Source organism: Tribolium madens, unplaced genomic scaffold (genome assembly GCF_015345945.1).
Source record: "Tribolium madens isolate multiple individuals breed KSU strain unplaced genomic scaffold, Tmad_KSU_1.1 Scaffold_7;HRSCAF=85;Tcas5.2_LG10, whole genome shotgun sequence".
In the NCBI taxonomy this organism is placed as follows: Eukaryota; Metazoa; Arthropoda; class Insecta; order Coleoptera; family Tenebrionidae; genus Tribolium; species Tribolium madens.
The window spans coordinates 2,232,695-2,250,144 of NW_025401050.1; the positions used below are offsets into that span (position 1 = coordinate 2,232,695).

At 31.5% G+C, this 17,450-nt stretch overlaps 1 protein-coding gene across 1 annotated transcript; it reads right to left on the bottom strand.

Annotated features, from left to right (window-relative positions):
* Positions 1-1,521: 1,521 nt before the first annotated feature.
* On the bottom strand, positions 1,522-13,493 carry LOC123010170 (zinc finger protein 271-like). The gene is made up of 7 exons (XM_044406871.1): positions 13,012-13,493; positions 12,331-12,955; positions 12,001-12,284; positions 11,312-11,599; positions 5,911-6,197; positions 2,690-2,836; positions 1,522-2,639 (listed from the first exon to the last, which is right to left on the bottom strand). Exons 1-7 carry the CDS (start codon positions 13,153-13,155, stop codon positions 2,381-2,383), a joined length of 2,034 nt encoding a protein of 677 aa, XP_044262806.1. The 5' UTR covers positions 13,156-13,493; the 3' UTR covers positions 1,522-2,380.
* Positions 13,494-17,450: the final 3,957 nt, after the last annotated feature.

The following is a 17,450-nucleotide window of genomic DNA, read 5'->3' on the forward strand; positions in this document are numbered from 1 at the left end:
ACAGTGACTTTTAGGGGATTTTCAAGCTGCAGGTTGGCAGCACACAAAGCGCACAATTTGAATTCAAACGATTTTAGTAACATTTAAAACGAATATTTTGTGATTTTAGACCAAAACAATTAAATTTTTGCAAGAATAAAGATTTTTTAAATTATTTTATTATTTCAATTATCTTCTTTGTTAGTTCTTCAGTTTCTGACTTCTCTTTTAGGTTTTATTTTAAGTTTTTTCGTTTTCTTTATTCGATTAATTCATTTTCAAGCTTTTTAAATTGCATAATTTTCTGTTTTGTCATTCATACGTACTCTTCATTTTCTTCTGTTATATATATTTTTTTAAGTTTTTTCTTTCTTTTGAATCTTTCGTCTTTTTCCCTTTTGTTTCTTCCTTCTTTTTTCTTTCTCATTATTCTTTTTTGTCTACCACTTTGTTATTTTGTATGTCTTCAATCAACTAAAGATTTTTTTAATTAATTTTTTTTATTTGTTTTTCCTTTTTCTTTCGTCATTATTTTATGTTGTTTTTTTAGTATTTTATTGTCTAGTTCAAACTACCATTTACTCATTTTTTGCATTTTCTAAAGTAACCCCAATTTTATCTTCAGTTTCTTCACTGTTCAAGTCTTTTGAAACATCTTCAAGTTTTGGCTCAGGTATTTCTTCCATTTTCACTTCTTCATTGATTTCGGCGGATCTATTTCTTCACAACGTTGTCATCAAATTTTTCAAATACACTAACAACATCGTTAATTTTTGCTTCAAACAAGCTTTCTTCCTTATCTACATTTGAAGGTTTTGCTTAATTTTCTTCACTTTTTTTATTCGGAAGTTCAGTCAGTTCTTTGGGTTTGTTTCTTCATTTACCTCTTTATTTTGCAGATTTACAGTACTGAAAACCTAATGATTATGGCACTTTCTTTAATTTCAGTTTTAATGCTTTGGAAAATACTTTCGTTTTTAGACTCTTTTAAACTTTTATCGCCACTCACTTCGGGTTCTTCAATCAATTTAACACTGTCTACACTTTTAGTTTCTTCTACAATTTTGACAGTATCTTCATTTTTAAGTTCCTCGTGAACTTTTGGTTCACTTCTTCATTTACTTCGTTATACCTTTCAATTTCAGGTTGTATTTCGGTTTTTTCTTCTTTACTCTTCACATTTTTCAGTAACGTTTTCCACACTAACAACATCGTCAATTTTTGCTTCAATCAAGCTTTCTTCTTTAGCTATATTTCAAGGTTTTGCTTCATTTATGTATATTTTTCCAAACACTAGACAACGTTGCCAGATTCGTTATTTTCGTTGAGTTGATTTACTCGCATAACTTTTTCAGCGCCCTGTGTTTTCATATAAAAAAAAGTTCGCGAAAAAAAAACATAAATTTTGAAAAAAAATCAAATACAAGTGAAACCAAAAAAACGAAAAATAAATGTAAATAAAAATTATGTTTTAGACTCAGAAATTATTATTGTGCCAAAATTCCAATTTTTCATAAGGTAATTAAAAAATCAACAAAAAATGCAAAAAAGATATATTTTTTAGTATTTAAAAAAAAACAATTAATTTATAATATTAATAAATACTCCTAGCAAATATTAAGTCTGTAAAATAGACATATTCCGTCCTCGTAGAACCATCACACTCGTCCTTTCCACATGTGCGGAATATGACATACTCTAAACTTGTTACAAAATATACTATTTTTGAGAATAGAAAAAATTCAAAGACAACTACTATCTCTATCTTCATAATTTTTTCAAAAAAATGGACCTACACTTGTTTTTTAATATTTGTAAAGCAAAAAAATAACCGGGTGTCCCAGGCAAGCTTGGATATAGGAAATTAACATGAGAAATTAGTTTTAATTTTTTTCCGGCTGCAGGAGTAACAGAAATCAACATCTGATGAATGAAGCTTGTAGTGCTCGAAAAGGGTTATCTTATCGGCATTTTTATCAATTCTTCAATTAACTCCATTTGGACGAAAACCTCCCTCAAAAAATCAAAATTTGAATTTGCCGCGTTAGCGTTACTAAGAAACATTGTTGCCAACAGAAAATTTGTCAATTAAAAGACCATGTTTTCCGAATGTTTTTTAAAAAAATAATTGTTAAATTTCCAACAAAACACATCAATAATTGAATGGAAATGCTTTTCAAGCCAAAGTAAAATTAGAGTGATAAATCATGTTTTAGCTGACAAATTCTCTGTTGGCAACGATGACTTCATAGTTCGTTTCTTAGTAACGCTAACGCGGCAAATTCAAATTTCGATTTTCAAAGGCCGTTTTCTCCCAAATGAAGTTTATTAAAAAATCGGACACCCGGTATATATTTTATCTGACTGGAGTGATAGAATTTTTATTGAAAACATTATTGTGTTATTGGTCTGATTTTACGCTAATTTCCGACGAATGTGACCCCAAATGCGACCTTAGGGCCTGTGCTTGTATAAACCCTTTATTACAAATAGGACAAACATGTGACCTCTCATCAGTGTGCACTTTAGAATGAACTTTCAAACTACTCATCCTGTTAAAACTTTTCGAACAAACGTCACACGAGTATGGCTTTAGACTAGTATGGATAATAGCATGGCGTTTTAATCTAGTCGACGACGGAAACGCCTTTTCACACACACTGAAAATAAAAGCGTAAAAACCCTAACCAACAAGTGACAAAATCCATACTCGCATTTATACGGCCTTTCCCCTGTATGAATCCTCAAATGTTGCACTAAATGCGACTGCATTGACATCGTTTTACCACAAACGTTGCACATGTACGGCTTTTCCTTCGTGTGGGACCTCATATGGTACCCCAAATCGGCCGCTTGTCTACCAAAAAAATTTAATTAAACCTAAATCACAAATACGGAGAACTACAGAGTGGTTATAAATGATTTTCATCCGAATTTTTTTGCATGTAACTTTATTTGTGCCGCTCTACTTTTTCGAAAGCTCTAGTTCTGTAATTAGTGTCACTTATTAATTATTAATAAATTGTTGTTAATTAAACTTTTATTGTTTCAACTAATTTCCAATAATAATCGATAATAATAAGAAAACAAGTTTATAATTGAAGTCTGTTTGGTAGTGGACGCTTAGAATAGTAAACGGCGATTTTTTAATTTTGAGTTAAAACAAGTAGGTACCCCTATTTTCGTAAAGCGGCATTTTTTATTTTACATGGAAAATTCACAGCTGGCTAAATAAAAATCATTTATAACCATTTGTATATATACTAGGAGACGAAACGAGATACAAAATTCCTCGATTTTTGGTACGGCGGAGTAAAAATGAGGGCACTTAGAGCGTTTCAAATCGTTTTAAATTAATTTAAATTCAACCAGTCTACTAATTGCTTGGGAAAAAATGCAAAAATGTTGAGCTTTACATTCTTAATAAGCTGTGAAAAAGGAACAATTAAATTTTTCACGAGAAATATGAGAAAAAAATATTTAAAATTTAAAATCTGTGCTCCGTTTCATATTTTTAAAATGCTGCGAATACGGTTGAAAATACAAGAAAAATGTAAGAAAGAAAGTTGTAGAGAACAAAATTTTCTAGTAAAAAGTCCTGGAGACCATACTTCTATTTTTAATGGTTTAGGCCTCAAAGACGTTCAAAGCCGCCCAAACGACGGATTCGTTTCATTTTTACTGGTGATTCAAGGCCTCAGGAACACTTTAAAGCAATTTAAACCTAAACCGTTGAAGACAGAAATATGGTCTCGCGGACTTTTTTGTAGCAAATTTTATTCTCTACAATTTTGTTTCTTACACTTTTTTTGTATCTTTAACCGTATTCGCAGCGTTCTCAAAAATATTGGGCCGAACGCAAACTGAAATTTATTTTTTATACTGTTTTCGATATTTTTGAGAACGCTGCTAATACGGTTGAAGATACAAAAAAAACTGTAGGTAACAAAGTTGGAGAGAATTAAATTTCCTACAAAAAAAGTCCGCGAGACTATATCTCTATCTTCAACGGTTTAGGTTTAAATTAATTTTCTGTCTCTTGACCACCGGTAAAAATGTATTCGCAGCATTTTCAAAATTTTAGCAAATTGCTAAATGTTTGAAATTTTTTTTAATATAATTTTCAATAAAAATTTCGCATTATCTTTATCTCTTATTATTGAGAATTTAATGCTCTATTTGTCTACAGGGTGTTCCGTCTAAACCCCACATTTTAAGTATTGGAAGTTTGAATAATCGTATTTATTTGAAAATTGGTACATAGCCATAAACCATTAAGTCCTCCTAAATGAAAATATTTTTAAGATAGCGGCACTTCCGGTTATACCGGAAGTCGGTCTCAACTTTCTTATTTTAAATGGAAACGTATATTTTTTACTACGTTTTTGGATAAATCGGGTTATTTTAAGGGCGTTTTCATCAGCTTTCCCTATACCTAAATTTAGCCGTTTTTGAAATATTTGGAGTTTTTCAAAAATTTTTGGATTTGCACCTTCCACTTTAAAAACCGGTAACTCTGCTATTTTTTAAGATTTTGAATTCGTTTTTTGGCGTTTGAAAGATAAAGCTTAGATCCTTTTCCTGGTGTTTACAAATTTTGAAAAAAAAAATAACATATCCCAAAATTTTAAGGTTACTTTTGTAATAATTCAAATACTCATAACTCAATTTTTTCAAATGAAATACCCCAATTTTTATTTTAATAAATAGAAGAGAATTTAATTGTGCATTGATCTGTATTAACATTCCCTATACCTAAATTTAATAATTTTCAAGTTATGAACTTTTTGTTAAGACTATAGAAAATTTATTACTAGCCGTTTTCACATAGTTTGCTATGGAAATCAAAAATGTCAAAATTTTCTCTAAACAAACGTCAACAGTAAATTACTAAATATGACGAATCAAAGTTATGCAAACTTAATTATTATTGATAGGTTCTACTAGGCGATCATTATTTAAGTGAGAAAAATTTATTTTTGTTTAATGAACGACATCATAATTTTATTACACTCTCCATAAATACAAAATAAATTAATAAAATCTAAGTTTGAGTAGCTTTGACTCTCCATATTTTGGCACTATTTGTTAAATAATAAGTCACTGTCGACGTTTATTGAGAAACAATTTTGACATTTTTGATTTCCATAACAAACTATACGAAAACGTAATAGATTTTCCGCAGTCTTAACAAAAAGTTACCATAACTTAAAAATGATGTTAATACAGATCGATGCAGAATTAAATTCTCTTCCATTTAGTAAAATAAAAATTGGGGTATTTCATTTGGAAAAATTGAATTATTACAAAAGTAACCTTAAAATTTTAGGGTTTGTTAATTTTTTTCCAAAATTTGAAAACACCGGAAGAAAGATCTAAACTTTCTCTTTCAAACGCCAAAAAAAAGAATTCAAAATTTTAAAAAATAGCAGAGTTACCGATTTTTAAAGTGGAAAGTGCAGATCCAAAAATTTTTGAAAAAAAAACTCCAAATATTTCAAAAACGGCTAAATTTAGGTATAGGGAAAGCTGATGAAAACTCCCTTAAAATAACACCATTAATCCAAAAACGCAGTAAAAAATATACCTTTCCATTTAAAATAAGAAAGTTGAGACCGACTTCCGGTATAACCGGAAGTGCCGCCATCTTGAAAATATTTTCATTTAGGAGGACTTAATGCATTATGGCTATGTAACAATTTTTAAACAAATATGATTATTCGAACTTCCAATACTTTTAATGTGGGGTTTATACGGGACACCCTGTATATTTTTTTTTTCATTGCTCTTAAAGCTTAAATGGGAAAAGAACAACTGCGCTATCTGGCCTCCCTGACGGAACTATCAAAAACAGGGACGTTTTGTTTTACATCGTGTCGTATCCTAGTCTTTAGGTATCCGTAATCAAAAAAAAAAAAAAAATCACTGTACCTAAAGCCCCGGCCACAAATCGAGCATAAGAACGGCCTTTGACCCGTATGGACCCTCATATGTGCCGTCAATGTCCCCGACTGCTTGTATTTTTTACCACAGATTTTGCAAACGTAAGGTTGGACACTTGTATGACTCCTTTGATGGTAAACAAAGGAGCCGTATTGTTTGAAAGTTTTACCACAAGTTTTACACTTGTAGGATTTCTCTTCCGAATGGTTTCTCATATGGACTCGTAAACTGTTCGCATACTTGTATGTTTTTTTGCAAACTGTGCACGTAAAATTCTGCAATTACAAGGTGGAAGTTTAACACGAACGTATTGAGTGGTGTAATTTCAATAAATTTAATAAAATATAATACAATTACAAGATGTCCCAGCGAGTTGGCAAAGTCCATTAGTGACTTTTAAATATACCGGGTGCGGTATCGGTTACGCACATTGATAAATTGTGACTTCTAATTAATTAAAACTGGCGATATTTCGTATACCTAACTAATTATTGATAGGGTATAATTTGAGAATTTTTCAATTTTTTTTTGATAATAAATAAGTCCGTAACAGTTTTGTGTATTTTATAAATACTTTCTGTTAATTTACCTAAAAAGTTTTTACACTAAATGAATCTGTACCTGCTAGCGCATCAAACTTTGATATCACAATTTGAAATTTTGACTTGGTTAGCCAAATACCTATTTGCTTTTTTTATTTAAACACAAACCAGACCCATGATTTAGGACAAAATGGTATAATTTGCCAACAAAAGAATCATTTACTGGTAGGCGACAGCTTTAAAAGGTCTTTTTGTTGTAAACCTTGGAATCTTACCCCAATTGCAGTTCCTCATTGTCACCTAAATTTACGATGGCACAAGTAGCAGCTCATAAATAAAAATAATTTTCAAAGTTAAGATGGAAAATTGCGTTTAATTCAAAATCTAATTGGTATTTTTTTTCTGATTTTGTAAACAATTGTAGAAAGTAGGTCAGTATAAAAATTAGAATCAAGCATTTTGGGAGAAAATTACTTTTTGTTCTTTTTTTGGCTTTGTTTGTAAATGCAAAATTACCAACAAATTAGAGAATGTACCTTACTGATGCCCAAATAAGTGGGAATTTTGTCTTACTAGATAGAATTCAAAATTTAGAAAAAAAAGTTACAGAGGAAGCAAATGTAAGATTTCAAAAGTCGAATAAGCTGTATGAAAATAAACTTGAAAAACTAAAGAAAATGCAGGAAAAAATTGACAAAAATTGACAGTAAAGGTCAACATTGTGTTGGGCTGTGTTTTTACTTCATCAAATTTATAATTATTCACTAAAAAACCCAAGATGGTCTGAAGTTACAGTACGTCATTGTATTGCCTGGAGGTACATTTCTTCAAAAAGTTATGAATTTGCGAAAAGTCATTTTTTAAAAGCTCCATCCCTCCATCCAGAAGAACTTTAGACAAATATGTGGGAAATTCTCAAGAGGATCCAGGCTTGATTAATTTAATTAAAAACAGAATAACTGTTAAAGGCAATAATTTAAAAGACGTTGAGAAAATATGTTCCCTTATTATAGATGACATGGCCATTAAAGAAAAATGGAGTATAGTCGAAGAGAAAATACATTTTACGGCATTGCAAATACTGAGAACGAAATAATAGGAAAAAAGCCCATTTTAGCCAATAAACTGTTGTGCGTCGTTATTCATGGATTGTCTACCAAATACACTATTTCCGTTGGATACTTTTTTCATAAAACACTTTCGACTGAACAGTTTTTTAATATGAGCATAAATGTAATAAAACAGGTACATGAATGTGGCTTCAAAATCTTGAGATGGGTAAGTGACAATCATAAATCAAATGTTGCACTTTTTAAAATGTTAGGACAAACAGAGCTGAAAAAACCAACGTCCAAATAAAAAATATAATTAATCCTAGTGTTTTTTATTCGAAGTATTGAAGAAATAATAAAGAGTTATTGTAATATGTTAATGCTCTTGTAAATTTGTAAAAATTAAAAATTTCTATCTAACCCAAATGTAAATCTTAATTTTTTTAAATAAATAAAATTATTTGCGTATAAAATGTTTTAATTTCTGATGTTTTTCGTCTAGTTCTTAGAAAAAATAAAATCAAAAGTAAACAATTATGCATTTATTATTATACAACTCATAGAACACAAAAGTAAATTTTTGTATACAAAAATTTATCAAGGTTTCAAACCAAAATATACAGATTCCATTGGAGCGCGGACTCGTCGCTTCCCCATAGCCATTTTTTGGCATTGCCCAGACTTTAATTACTGTCAATCAACGCAGACGACAGTGCATAGATATCTGGTATTTCAAATTTCTTATCTCTGGGGATAGGCGTAGAGGTTTCAGTTTTTCTACTTCTTTGCAAAGTTCGTGCAAGAGTAGGTTTCTTTGGCAGGCACACCTTAACTCCATCTGAAAGTTTCTCGTTCACTTCAGCCATAGCTTGCTTTGGTGTCACACCAGGATAGGCCATCAATTTTTTCATTTCTGTAATGGCTTTGCTGGCCAAAGGTTGAAAAGTCGTAATATTATGCGTGTGATCGTTAGGATGCTGTACAATTCTAGTCCCCCTTGTATGCATAACTGACTTGCATTTTTCAGCTTGATGTTTTCTGCAGCGCCAGTGTGTAATATTTTCAGATGTCACCCGGTGTTTGATGTATTCATGGGAATGGTATATCAGTGTCTGACCTCCTCGAGAAGTTGATCCAAACGAAAATGTTTCATTTTCCATCTTGATGTTTCACAAAAACACAAATTTTCAACGCAACAGTAAATAACTATAGAAAGATAAGAATAATAATGAAGAAATTTTAGATTTCGGCCTAAATATACAGGATGCGCCAGAACTCGCGCCCCAAAGAAAAATGCCATATAAGGTAAGATACCAGGAACATGGAAAAAATGTTAAAAAAAAATTATTTATAAAAATTTCGAAGTTATGAGGGTTTAAAGTTTTTAAAGTTTGCACTTTGACTCTATTTATTTCTGTTGGAAAAATAATTTTCCAAGTTTTTTTGCTATAGGCTATTAAAAGAGACAACAAGGAAGCTGTATTCTAAATTGTAACTCTGTTCAATGTTATTTGTGGCTTTTATTGGCAAAATTTTTGTCCCTTTATTATATAATTGTAAAAAAAAACATATACAAGATCATCAGTATCATTAAATAGATATAAAAAAATGTCAAATGTCAAAAAATATGTCAAAATTTTTTGACAGATAGAATTTTTTAAACATTTTTTTCATGTTCCTGGTATCTTACCTTACTTGAAAATTTTCTCTGGTGCGCGAGTTCTGGCACACCCTGTATATGTAAATTAATTTTTCTGAAGACTCAGGATGTTAATCTCTTAATTGAGCTATGGGTATTTGAATTATTACAAAAGTAACCTTAAAATTTTTGTTAATTTTTTTTTCAAAATTTGAAAACAGGAAGAAAGATCTAAACTTTCTCTTTCAAACGCTAAAAAAAACGAATTCAAAATTATGGCTATGTACCAATTTTCAAACAAATATGATTATTCGAACTCCCAATACTTTTAATGTGGGATTTAGACGGAACAGCCTGTATATTAACAGCAGTGAAATATTATAAAAATTTTCTGAAAACGTTAATGTGAACCAGAATTTTATAGCAAAATTTTGCAAATGGATGTGATGAAATTGTATGTGATGAATTGGGATGTGATGAAGTGTCGCATTAATGAATTGTCGCCGGAATGAAGTGTCCGTGATGAGATGTCGCGTGATGAAATGTCGTGTGATGGGTTGTCGGGACACCACCTTACTTACTAATGCCCAGGTAAGTGTGCAAAAATTCAACAATTTTATTTAATTAGAAGTGGGGATTTTTTTCTTTGCGTAACGCATGCCGCACCCGGTATATACCAGGTGAATAAAAAGTATGGAACCAAGCGTTTTTTTGCTTAAACTATGTATTTTTTGGAAAAAACAATTGATAAATGATAAAGTACTATAAAAATTTAATGTTTTATCAAGAATAAATATTTTTGAAATTTTCTTGTTTTTGAATTCCACAAAAAAATTATTTTTTTAAATGGCAACCCAATATAAAACTATTTTTCTCATGAAGGTTATGATCTAAGGATTACAACTATCTACTTTATATTTCCCTTTTTTTTTAATTTTTTTACATAAACTGCAATTTTGACAAAAAAAACATCGCATAACTTAAAAACAAAACAAAATTTCGTTCTCAAAATATGATCACATTTTTTATATTACTTTAATTTATATTAATTTTAATTTTCTACAGCCAAATGCTTAAAAAAATCGCTTGGTTCCATACTTTATATTCTCCCTGTTTACATTTATTACACAAAAACTAAGACAGCTATAACAATTTTTTTCATAGTTCTGCAAAGAAGAAAGTACAGAATTTAAAGCTGTAGCAATTTTTTAGTGTCTTGCATTTGTAAAGATTAATAAATTAAGAAGTTTGTTAAAAGTTAAATAACTTAAAAAATTTAAATAGAACACCCTATTTTTTATTTTTGCATCTATAAATTGTCCAAAAATAATAATTTTTAATGTCTAGAATTAATAAATGAAAAGATATTTAACATTCAACATTAATTGTAGAGATTGTAAAAGTCATTATAAATACTGAAATTCGAATTATTTTATTGTAAACATGAAGAATAATGGAATCAGTTTTAACACAAATGTGATTATTAAGTGATATTTTTCCATCTCTTGTGCAACTGCACTTTTTGACTACTGAAACAATAGTATTTTTTTTTTATATTTAACGTTAAATATCTTTTTAGTTATTGATTATAAACCCTAAAAGAAATAATTTTAGAAAGACAATTTAATATTCTTTTAAATGCAAAAACAATAAATAGAGTGTTCCATTTAAATTTTTTAAGTTATTGAACTTTTAACAAACGCCTTCATTTTTTTATCTCTGCAAATGTAACACACTAAAAAAATATTACAACCTTATAGCCTGTGCCTTCTTCTTTGCGGTAGTAAAAAAATATTTCTAGATGCCTTTCTAGTTTTTGTGTAATAAATTTTTAAAAAGTGCATGTTTTCGTCAAAAAAACCGTCTTATTTTTAAAACTAAGCTAAATCGACAAATAAAAGTTTGGTTTAAAAACATTGTCATAAAAATCTACATCTAAAAACACTAAGAAACATATGGTGTTTCATTTAAAAAAACACAAGTTTGTATTGTAACTTATTTTTGAGACACGCTGTATAGTTGATAATAATTTTAGGCGAAGGACGAGATTAGTATCTATCAATGTCCTATATAAATTTTTGTTAATTTTATCATTTAAAGGTCACTAATGTACTTTTTTAACTCGCTGAGACACCCTGTATAGTAAAAAAACCTACTTTTTCTCCTCCACTTGTTTGATCTTCTGACAATTCTGTTGTTTCCGTATCTGCACATTCAAACTCATCTGACAAATTGTCGTGTACAATTTTTTTAACCACAAAAAACTCATTTTTTACGTTTTTGTCAGGTTCTTCAAGCGTAACAGTTGTCTCTTGTCGCTGTTTAACTAACGTTTCCAGAATATTTTGCGACCGGTTGCATTGTTTTTGAAATTTGAAAGAAGCATGAGCCAAATCGATACATTTTGAGCATATTAAAGACGGAAAACCGTCATTAGGCACGGCCTAAAAGTGTTAATCAACTAATTAGAACAACATGATCAATTTATACCTTTATTGATGAAATATTTGATAAAATCTCGTCGATACACGGAATGTTGCTCTCCTCTGAATGCACTTCGTACAATTCGCTAAAAATCGAAAACATGACCTTATTTTCCGTCAGACACGTTCTACAAATTTTATCCAAATTAAGACTTCCCATATTTTCCATTATTTCAAGCCAGGAATGAACAATTTCAAGTTGAAGTTGTTAAAAATTTGTTGGTTATTTGATTTGACAGCTGTTCACAACCAATCACAGGTGAGATTTATAAATGACACATGACGTGGTTTCATCGCCAACTGTTGAATCAAAAACCCCTGACATTTTATAAAATTTTATTAAATTGCAAAATTTAATCAATCTTGACACTTTTTACAAAATTCTCACTGTCACCATGTCTCCTATTGATATGTTCCTTGAGATAATACCTCCTGATAAACCCTTTTCCGCACATTTCACAAACATGTGGCCTCTCTTTGGTATGGACCATCATATGATAATTCAAATGCATTTTCCTCAGAAATGCTTTATTGCAAACGCTACAAACGTGGGGTTTAAGACCTGCATGGATCGCTTCGTGTCTTTGCAAATCATTTTTCTTAATAAAGGCTTTGTCACACTGCTTACAAGGAAACGGCCTCTCCCCTAAGAAAAACAATTCATTTGAAGTCGATTTTTAGTAGTTTTATACCTGAATGAGTCTTGAGGTGTCTGTCCATGTGACAAAGAATCGCAAACGATTTTCCACACACTTCACAAGTGTATGGTTTTTCTTTGGTATGAGTCCTGGTGTGGTAAGTCAATCCGGTTGGGTGACTGAAAGACTTGCCACAAACTGTACACAAATAAGGCTTGATTCCAGTATGGGTGCGAGAATGAAGATTCAAATTGTTAGAAGAAGAGAATTTTTTGTGGCATTTGGGACACTCGTAGTTTTTTTCACCAGTGTGGACCCTCGTATGCCTCGTGAGGCACGACTGGGAGTTGAAACCTTTGCCACAGACATTGCACACAAAATGGCCCTCGTACAGGTGTCTTTTCAAGTGGGCACTTAGGATAGATTTATTTTTAAACAATTTGTTGCATTGTTGGCAGTATAAAAGACTATCTAGATCGTCAAACTTGTTTCCTTTGGTTTTTTTGACTTTGGTTTTTTTTTCGAGAACTTTGGTTTCGTGGGGTTCTTGTGGAGCTTTGGTGGTTAATAGGCTTCTGAAGATTTCATTTGATTGGTCACATTGGATTTTAAATTTGTAAAGAGTGTCGGCTTTCTTGATACAATTTGGGCATATACTGTCAGGGAAGTTTTCGGTTAGCTACGAAGAGATTGTAAATAATTGAGAAACTTGAAACTGGTGATAGGTAATAATACTTTGATTTCTGCAAATAAATTTAGGACGTGTAAAATTGGAATCTGATTGTCGTTGCAATTGATGAACGTGTTTTCAATTTTAACCACATCTTCTACTATGTTTACACAGGTTCGACACGTATTTTTAGGAAAAGATAAATCCATTTTGTTTAATTATTTTTTGTGATTTAAAGGTTAACTTTAAAAAACACCATTTGCTGCGTTCGGCTTCCAAACTTTGGAGTTAGAGTGGGAACCAGAGTAAAGTCACATGACCAAAGAGTAAATGTCAATTCGTTAAACTTGTACACTTGGTTACAAAAAATCGGAAAATGTCACAGATGATTCTTATATTTATCCATTTGGGAACAACCTTTTTCACACTATATAAATCTCTGAAAAATTTGACAATTTTGTTTTTGACAATTTGCGTTTTTTTTTACACTCAAGTGTACAACTTGTCAACTATGATTGACAAAAAATAAGGTTAACAGTCCTAAAGCATGCTTTACATTTTAATATCACTCAAGTGACATTGACGACCAAAGTATTTTGTCACCAACTGTACCTTCGCGGGAAAGTACCGTGCGATCAAAAAAAAAAAAAAATAAATTAGAGTAGGCGGTGATTAAAGTCCTTCAGATAGCAATCCTGATTTTTGACATCAAATGTCAGCGGAAACTTTTTGAGTGAAATAATGTTCACTTTAGAGCAGAAAATTTTTATTGTTCTAGGTACAAGAGGAAAACGGTGGATGGTCATTTTCACTTTCAGTTGTCAGAAATGTGTTGCCAACTGTAGAATTTAATCGACGCCTACTCTAATTTATTTTTTATTTTATCGCACGGTACATTTTAGTAGGAATGTCTTGAAAAAAAAATCAGTTTTATTATTGCACACAATAATACAGGGAGCGCCAGAACTCGCTCCCCAGAGGAAAATGCCATATAAGGTAAGATACCAGGAACATGGAAAAAATGTTAAAAAAATTCTATCTATAAAAATTTCGAAGTTATGACAGTTTAAATTTTGCACTTTGATTCTATTTATTTCTGTTGGAAAAATAATTTTCCAAGTTTTTTTGCTACAGGCTATTAGAAGAGGAAACAAAGGAAGTTGTATCCTAAATTGTAACTCTGTTCAATCTTATTTGTGGCTTTTATTGGCAAAATTTTTGTACCTTTACTAAATAATTGTAAAAAACATATACAAAATTATCAGTATTATTAAATAGAAATAGAAAAAATAAATGTCAAAAGTTTTTGACAGATAGAATTTTTTAAACATTTTTTCCATGTTCCTGGTATCTTATCTTACTTAACATTTTTCTCTGGGGCGCGAGTTCTGGCGCACCCTGTATAACTGCGTTTCGAGGCCTAAAAAATTAATAATTTGAATGTTAGTCGATGTATCCCAACCTCCAAAAACTGTAATAAAATTATTTGGAATAATTGCACATCTTACCGCGTCATTGTGGAATGTGTTGGTAACACATTGCTTTCCGCACAATAAAAGTGTAAAGTGTCAAAATTGTGTCAAAATTCTGTCAAAACACTGTCCGCGTAGGAATATCCGGACGTATTGCGATACCAACCCAACATGTTTCAAATTAGTGCAATTTAGAAATTTTAGCAGAGCGATTCTAGTATTTTTCTTGTTATAGAGTTTTTCACCAAGATGTCAAAAAAGTAAAATGTACAGTTTACAAAGTATACTCATTTAAATACGGCATTGCAGAAAAAATTATTTGAATGCAATGATGACAAAATGACAACTAAATTGACAAGGCCAAAACCTGTTTCGTTCTAAAGAAAATTCAATTTTCCGTTTTCATTGCAACCAACTGTACCTGGTGACTAATGTAATGTCAACTGTGAATCATTTAGGTTAACTAAATCGTGGTCAAGGCTGGTTAAGTTATAGGTTGCCTGCTAACTTCTAGCCAATCAGCGGTAAGGTATAAAACGCGGGAAGTGACGTCAGCCAGCGTGCCGGTTTAAAAATGCAACGTACTGTGAAATCACACTTATGTAAAAATAAAACCACACAGCGTAATTTTTTGGTAAAATGTAATAAAAAATACATAAGAAACAAAAATTTTGTGGAATTTCATAAATTAAACGCAATTTTATCTTCTTATAAAATCACAAGTAATGTCTCGAGGTCCTAAATAAATAAAAATTGTGATGTCTGAGTATTATAACTAATTGACAATTTTTTTCATTTTTTTAGTTATGTTTCTGGAGGTACTAGGAGCGGCTTTTCTTTTACGAAGTTTGGTTTCTTCTCTCTTTACATTAAGATATTTAATTCTCACAAAAATTCGTTGGCGGGCGAACGCTTTAACAAGATCTTGGGGTATATCGGTGTTTACTTTAGATTGTATGTATAAAGATGTTCTGTTTATAATTTTTTGACGTGAGTTAAAAGTATCTTGATGAAGCTTTTTAAAATATTTTTCCATCAACTTTACTTGCTGCATCCAAGATTCTGACGGTTGAATTAAACCACCAAAGGATAAACTTTGTATCCAAGAAGGTACAGCATAAGAATGTATGTTTTTGGCTTCATCCGTTCCGTGGGTATACTGTCCTAAATGTGGGTATTTTTGAAGATATTTTTTGGCGAGGTAACCTGCAATGTACATAAGTCCATCCTTTTCGGCTTGTACGGCACTGCCAGAAGCAGATGAACCACTTGTTGAGCTAGTAGTAGAACTACTCTCGTCTGGAATGTCTTCGAAATTGAGTTGCGGTTCTGGAACTCTGATATTTTGAATTTTGGCTTGTTTTAATGCCTTTGCGAGTAAATATTCTTCGTCTTCCAGTCCAGGTGGTGATTCAACATTTGTGTTGGTCTGCGTAATCCCCGGATTTTTGCCTAAAAGAATCATACGCAGTCTATAAATGGCATTTAGAGGTGACGGGTGGTCGTGGAGGCCGCCTCTAGTACGTAACTAAAACACCTGCCTTAAGCAAAATGTATCACTTTAAGTCCAAGCACCTACCTGAGAAAATAAGTTCTCTAAACAATCTTGATTCAAGCGATGAGTTAAAATGAAGGAAACATTTAAAGAATTGTTTAGATATTTAAACAAATCCTGCAGCGAAGTTATAGAAATTATTATTCCCTTTTGAAAAATTTGCAACGTGTTCTTTCCTCTGCATCGCATACCAGCTACAGTCGTTTTCATCTCATTCAAAATGACGTTTTGTTGCTGCATATCTGTACCATATGGTTTTTTAGATGGTACTTTAGCTGACGGTGTGTATGAGTTTAAGATATCAAACCAATTGTTCACTAGTTCGACAAACGCTCCCACGTTTTTTGCCAGCATTACATCATTCCCTGGTAAATAACGTTTTAACGCGGTGGCGACGGTATTAGAAAACACTTCTGCTGCCAATCTAACATTTTGCCGTTGCGTTCTTTTACACTGTATATGCATTGAAGTTAATTTGTGGCACGAAGAAATTTCTGCGTTAGAAGTTTCTATCAGTGCTTTGATGGGATCTGCATTAATAATCACTCCATTTTCTAGTATGAACCCAGTGTCAATCAGCCAATTTCGCAGTAATTTTAAAAGGTGTGGAACGTCAGCAAAGAAGTACACAGGCTCTTGTGTGTCAGGGTGAACTGTATATGTTTTCTTTATATTTATATCCAATTCTTTCCATAATCCTTGATTTCCAGAACCACAATCTGATGTGCAAGCGACTACATTATAATTAATTTTATGCAATCTTGAAATTATATTTTCCAGCACAGTTTTTGTCATCTTTTTATCAAAAGCAATATAAACTGGCTCCTTCCAATTATCAAACAATCCTCTAGCCATAACTACTTGCATGTATGCATGCGGCCCCAGCACTTCATCCTCTTTTTGATCATACTCATATGTTGACATCACCTTCACTTCATCAAAACTCAACACCGTTGTCCTCTGCACTGCATTTTTTACTTTGCCTGTGGTTTCCATAACCTGAAGAATGGAATTTAAAATACCATTCTTTAAATTTATATTTGCTGCCCACTGTTGTAATGTTGATATTCCTGGTAAGGGATAGTGTAACGTTTCTCTTAAATATATATAGCTCCTTTTACTAAAATATCTCAATGTAAAGGCTCTCGATAATTCTTCTTGCGTCCATCGAGCTCTGCTTTTCTTTTTTAATACAATATCTACTTGGTTAGATGTCAAAAAATCCTTAAAAGCGACTTTAACTTTGTCTTCAAAATTTATATTTGATTTTTCTAACTGCTTCACCAATTCGGTAATGTGGTGTTTCATTTTTTCAACATTACTTTCTTCTGACAACAGTTTTCGTTTCAAAATTTCACTTTCTTTTTGCAACATTTCTAATTTTACACGTAGGTCGCTGTCCAACCCTCTACTTGATGTTTCTACATCCAAGATGTTCATTACGGCCGCACTTTGGGAACATTCACCTAATAAAACT

Coding starts and splice junctions, on each gene's coding strand:
- LOC123010170 (XM_044406871.1), bottom strand. CDS start 13,155: ATGGATTTATCTTTTCCTAAAAATACGTGTCGAACCTGTGTAAACATA. Junction 11,600..12,000: donor ATTTTGTAAAAAGTGTCAAG/ATTGATTAAATT, acceptor TAACACTTTTAG/GCCGTGCCTAATGACGGTTT. Junction 2,640..2,689: donor GAAAGGCCGTATAAATGCGA/GTATGGATTTTG, acceptor TTTTATTTTCAG/TGTGTGTGAAAAGGCGTTTC.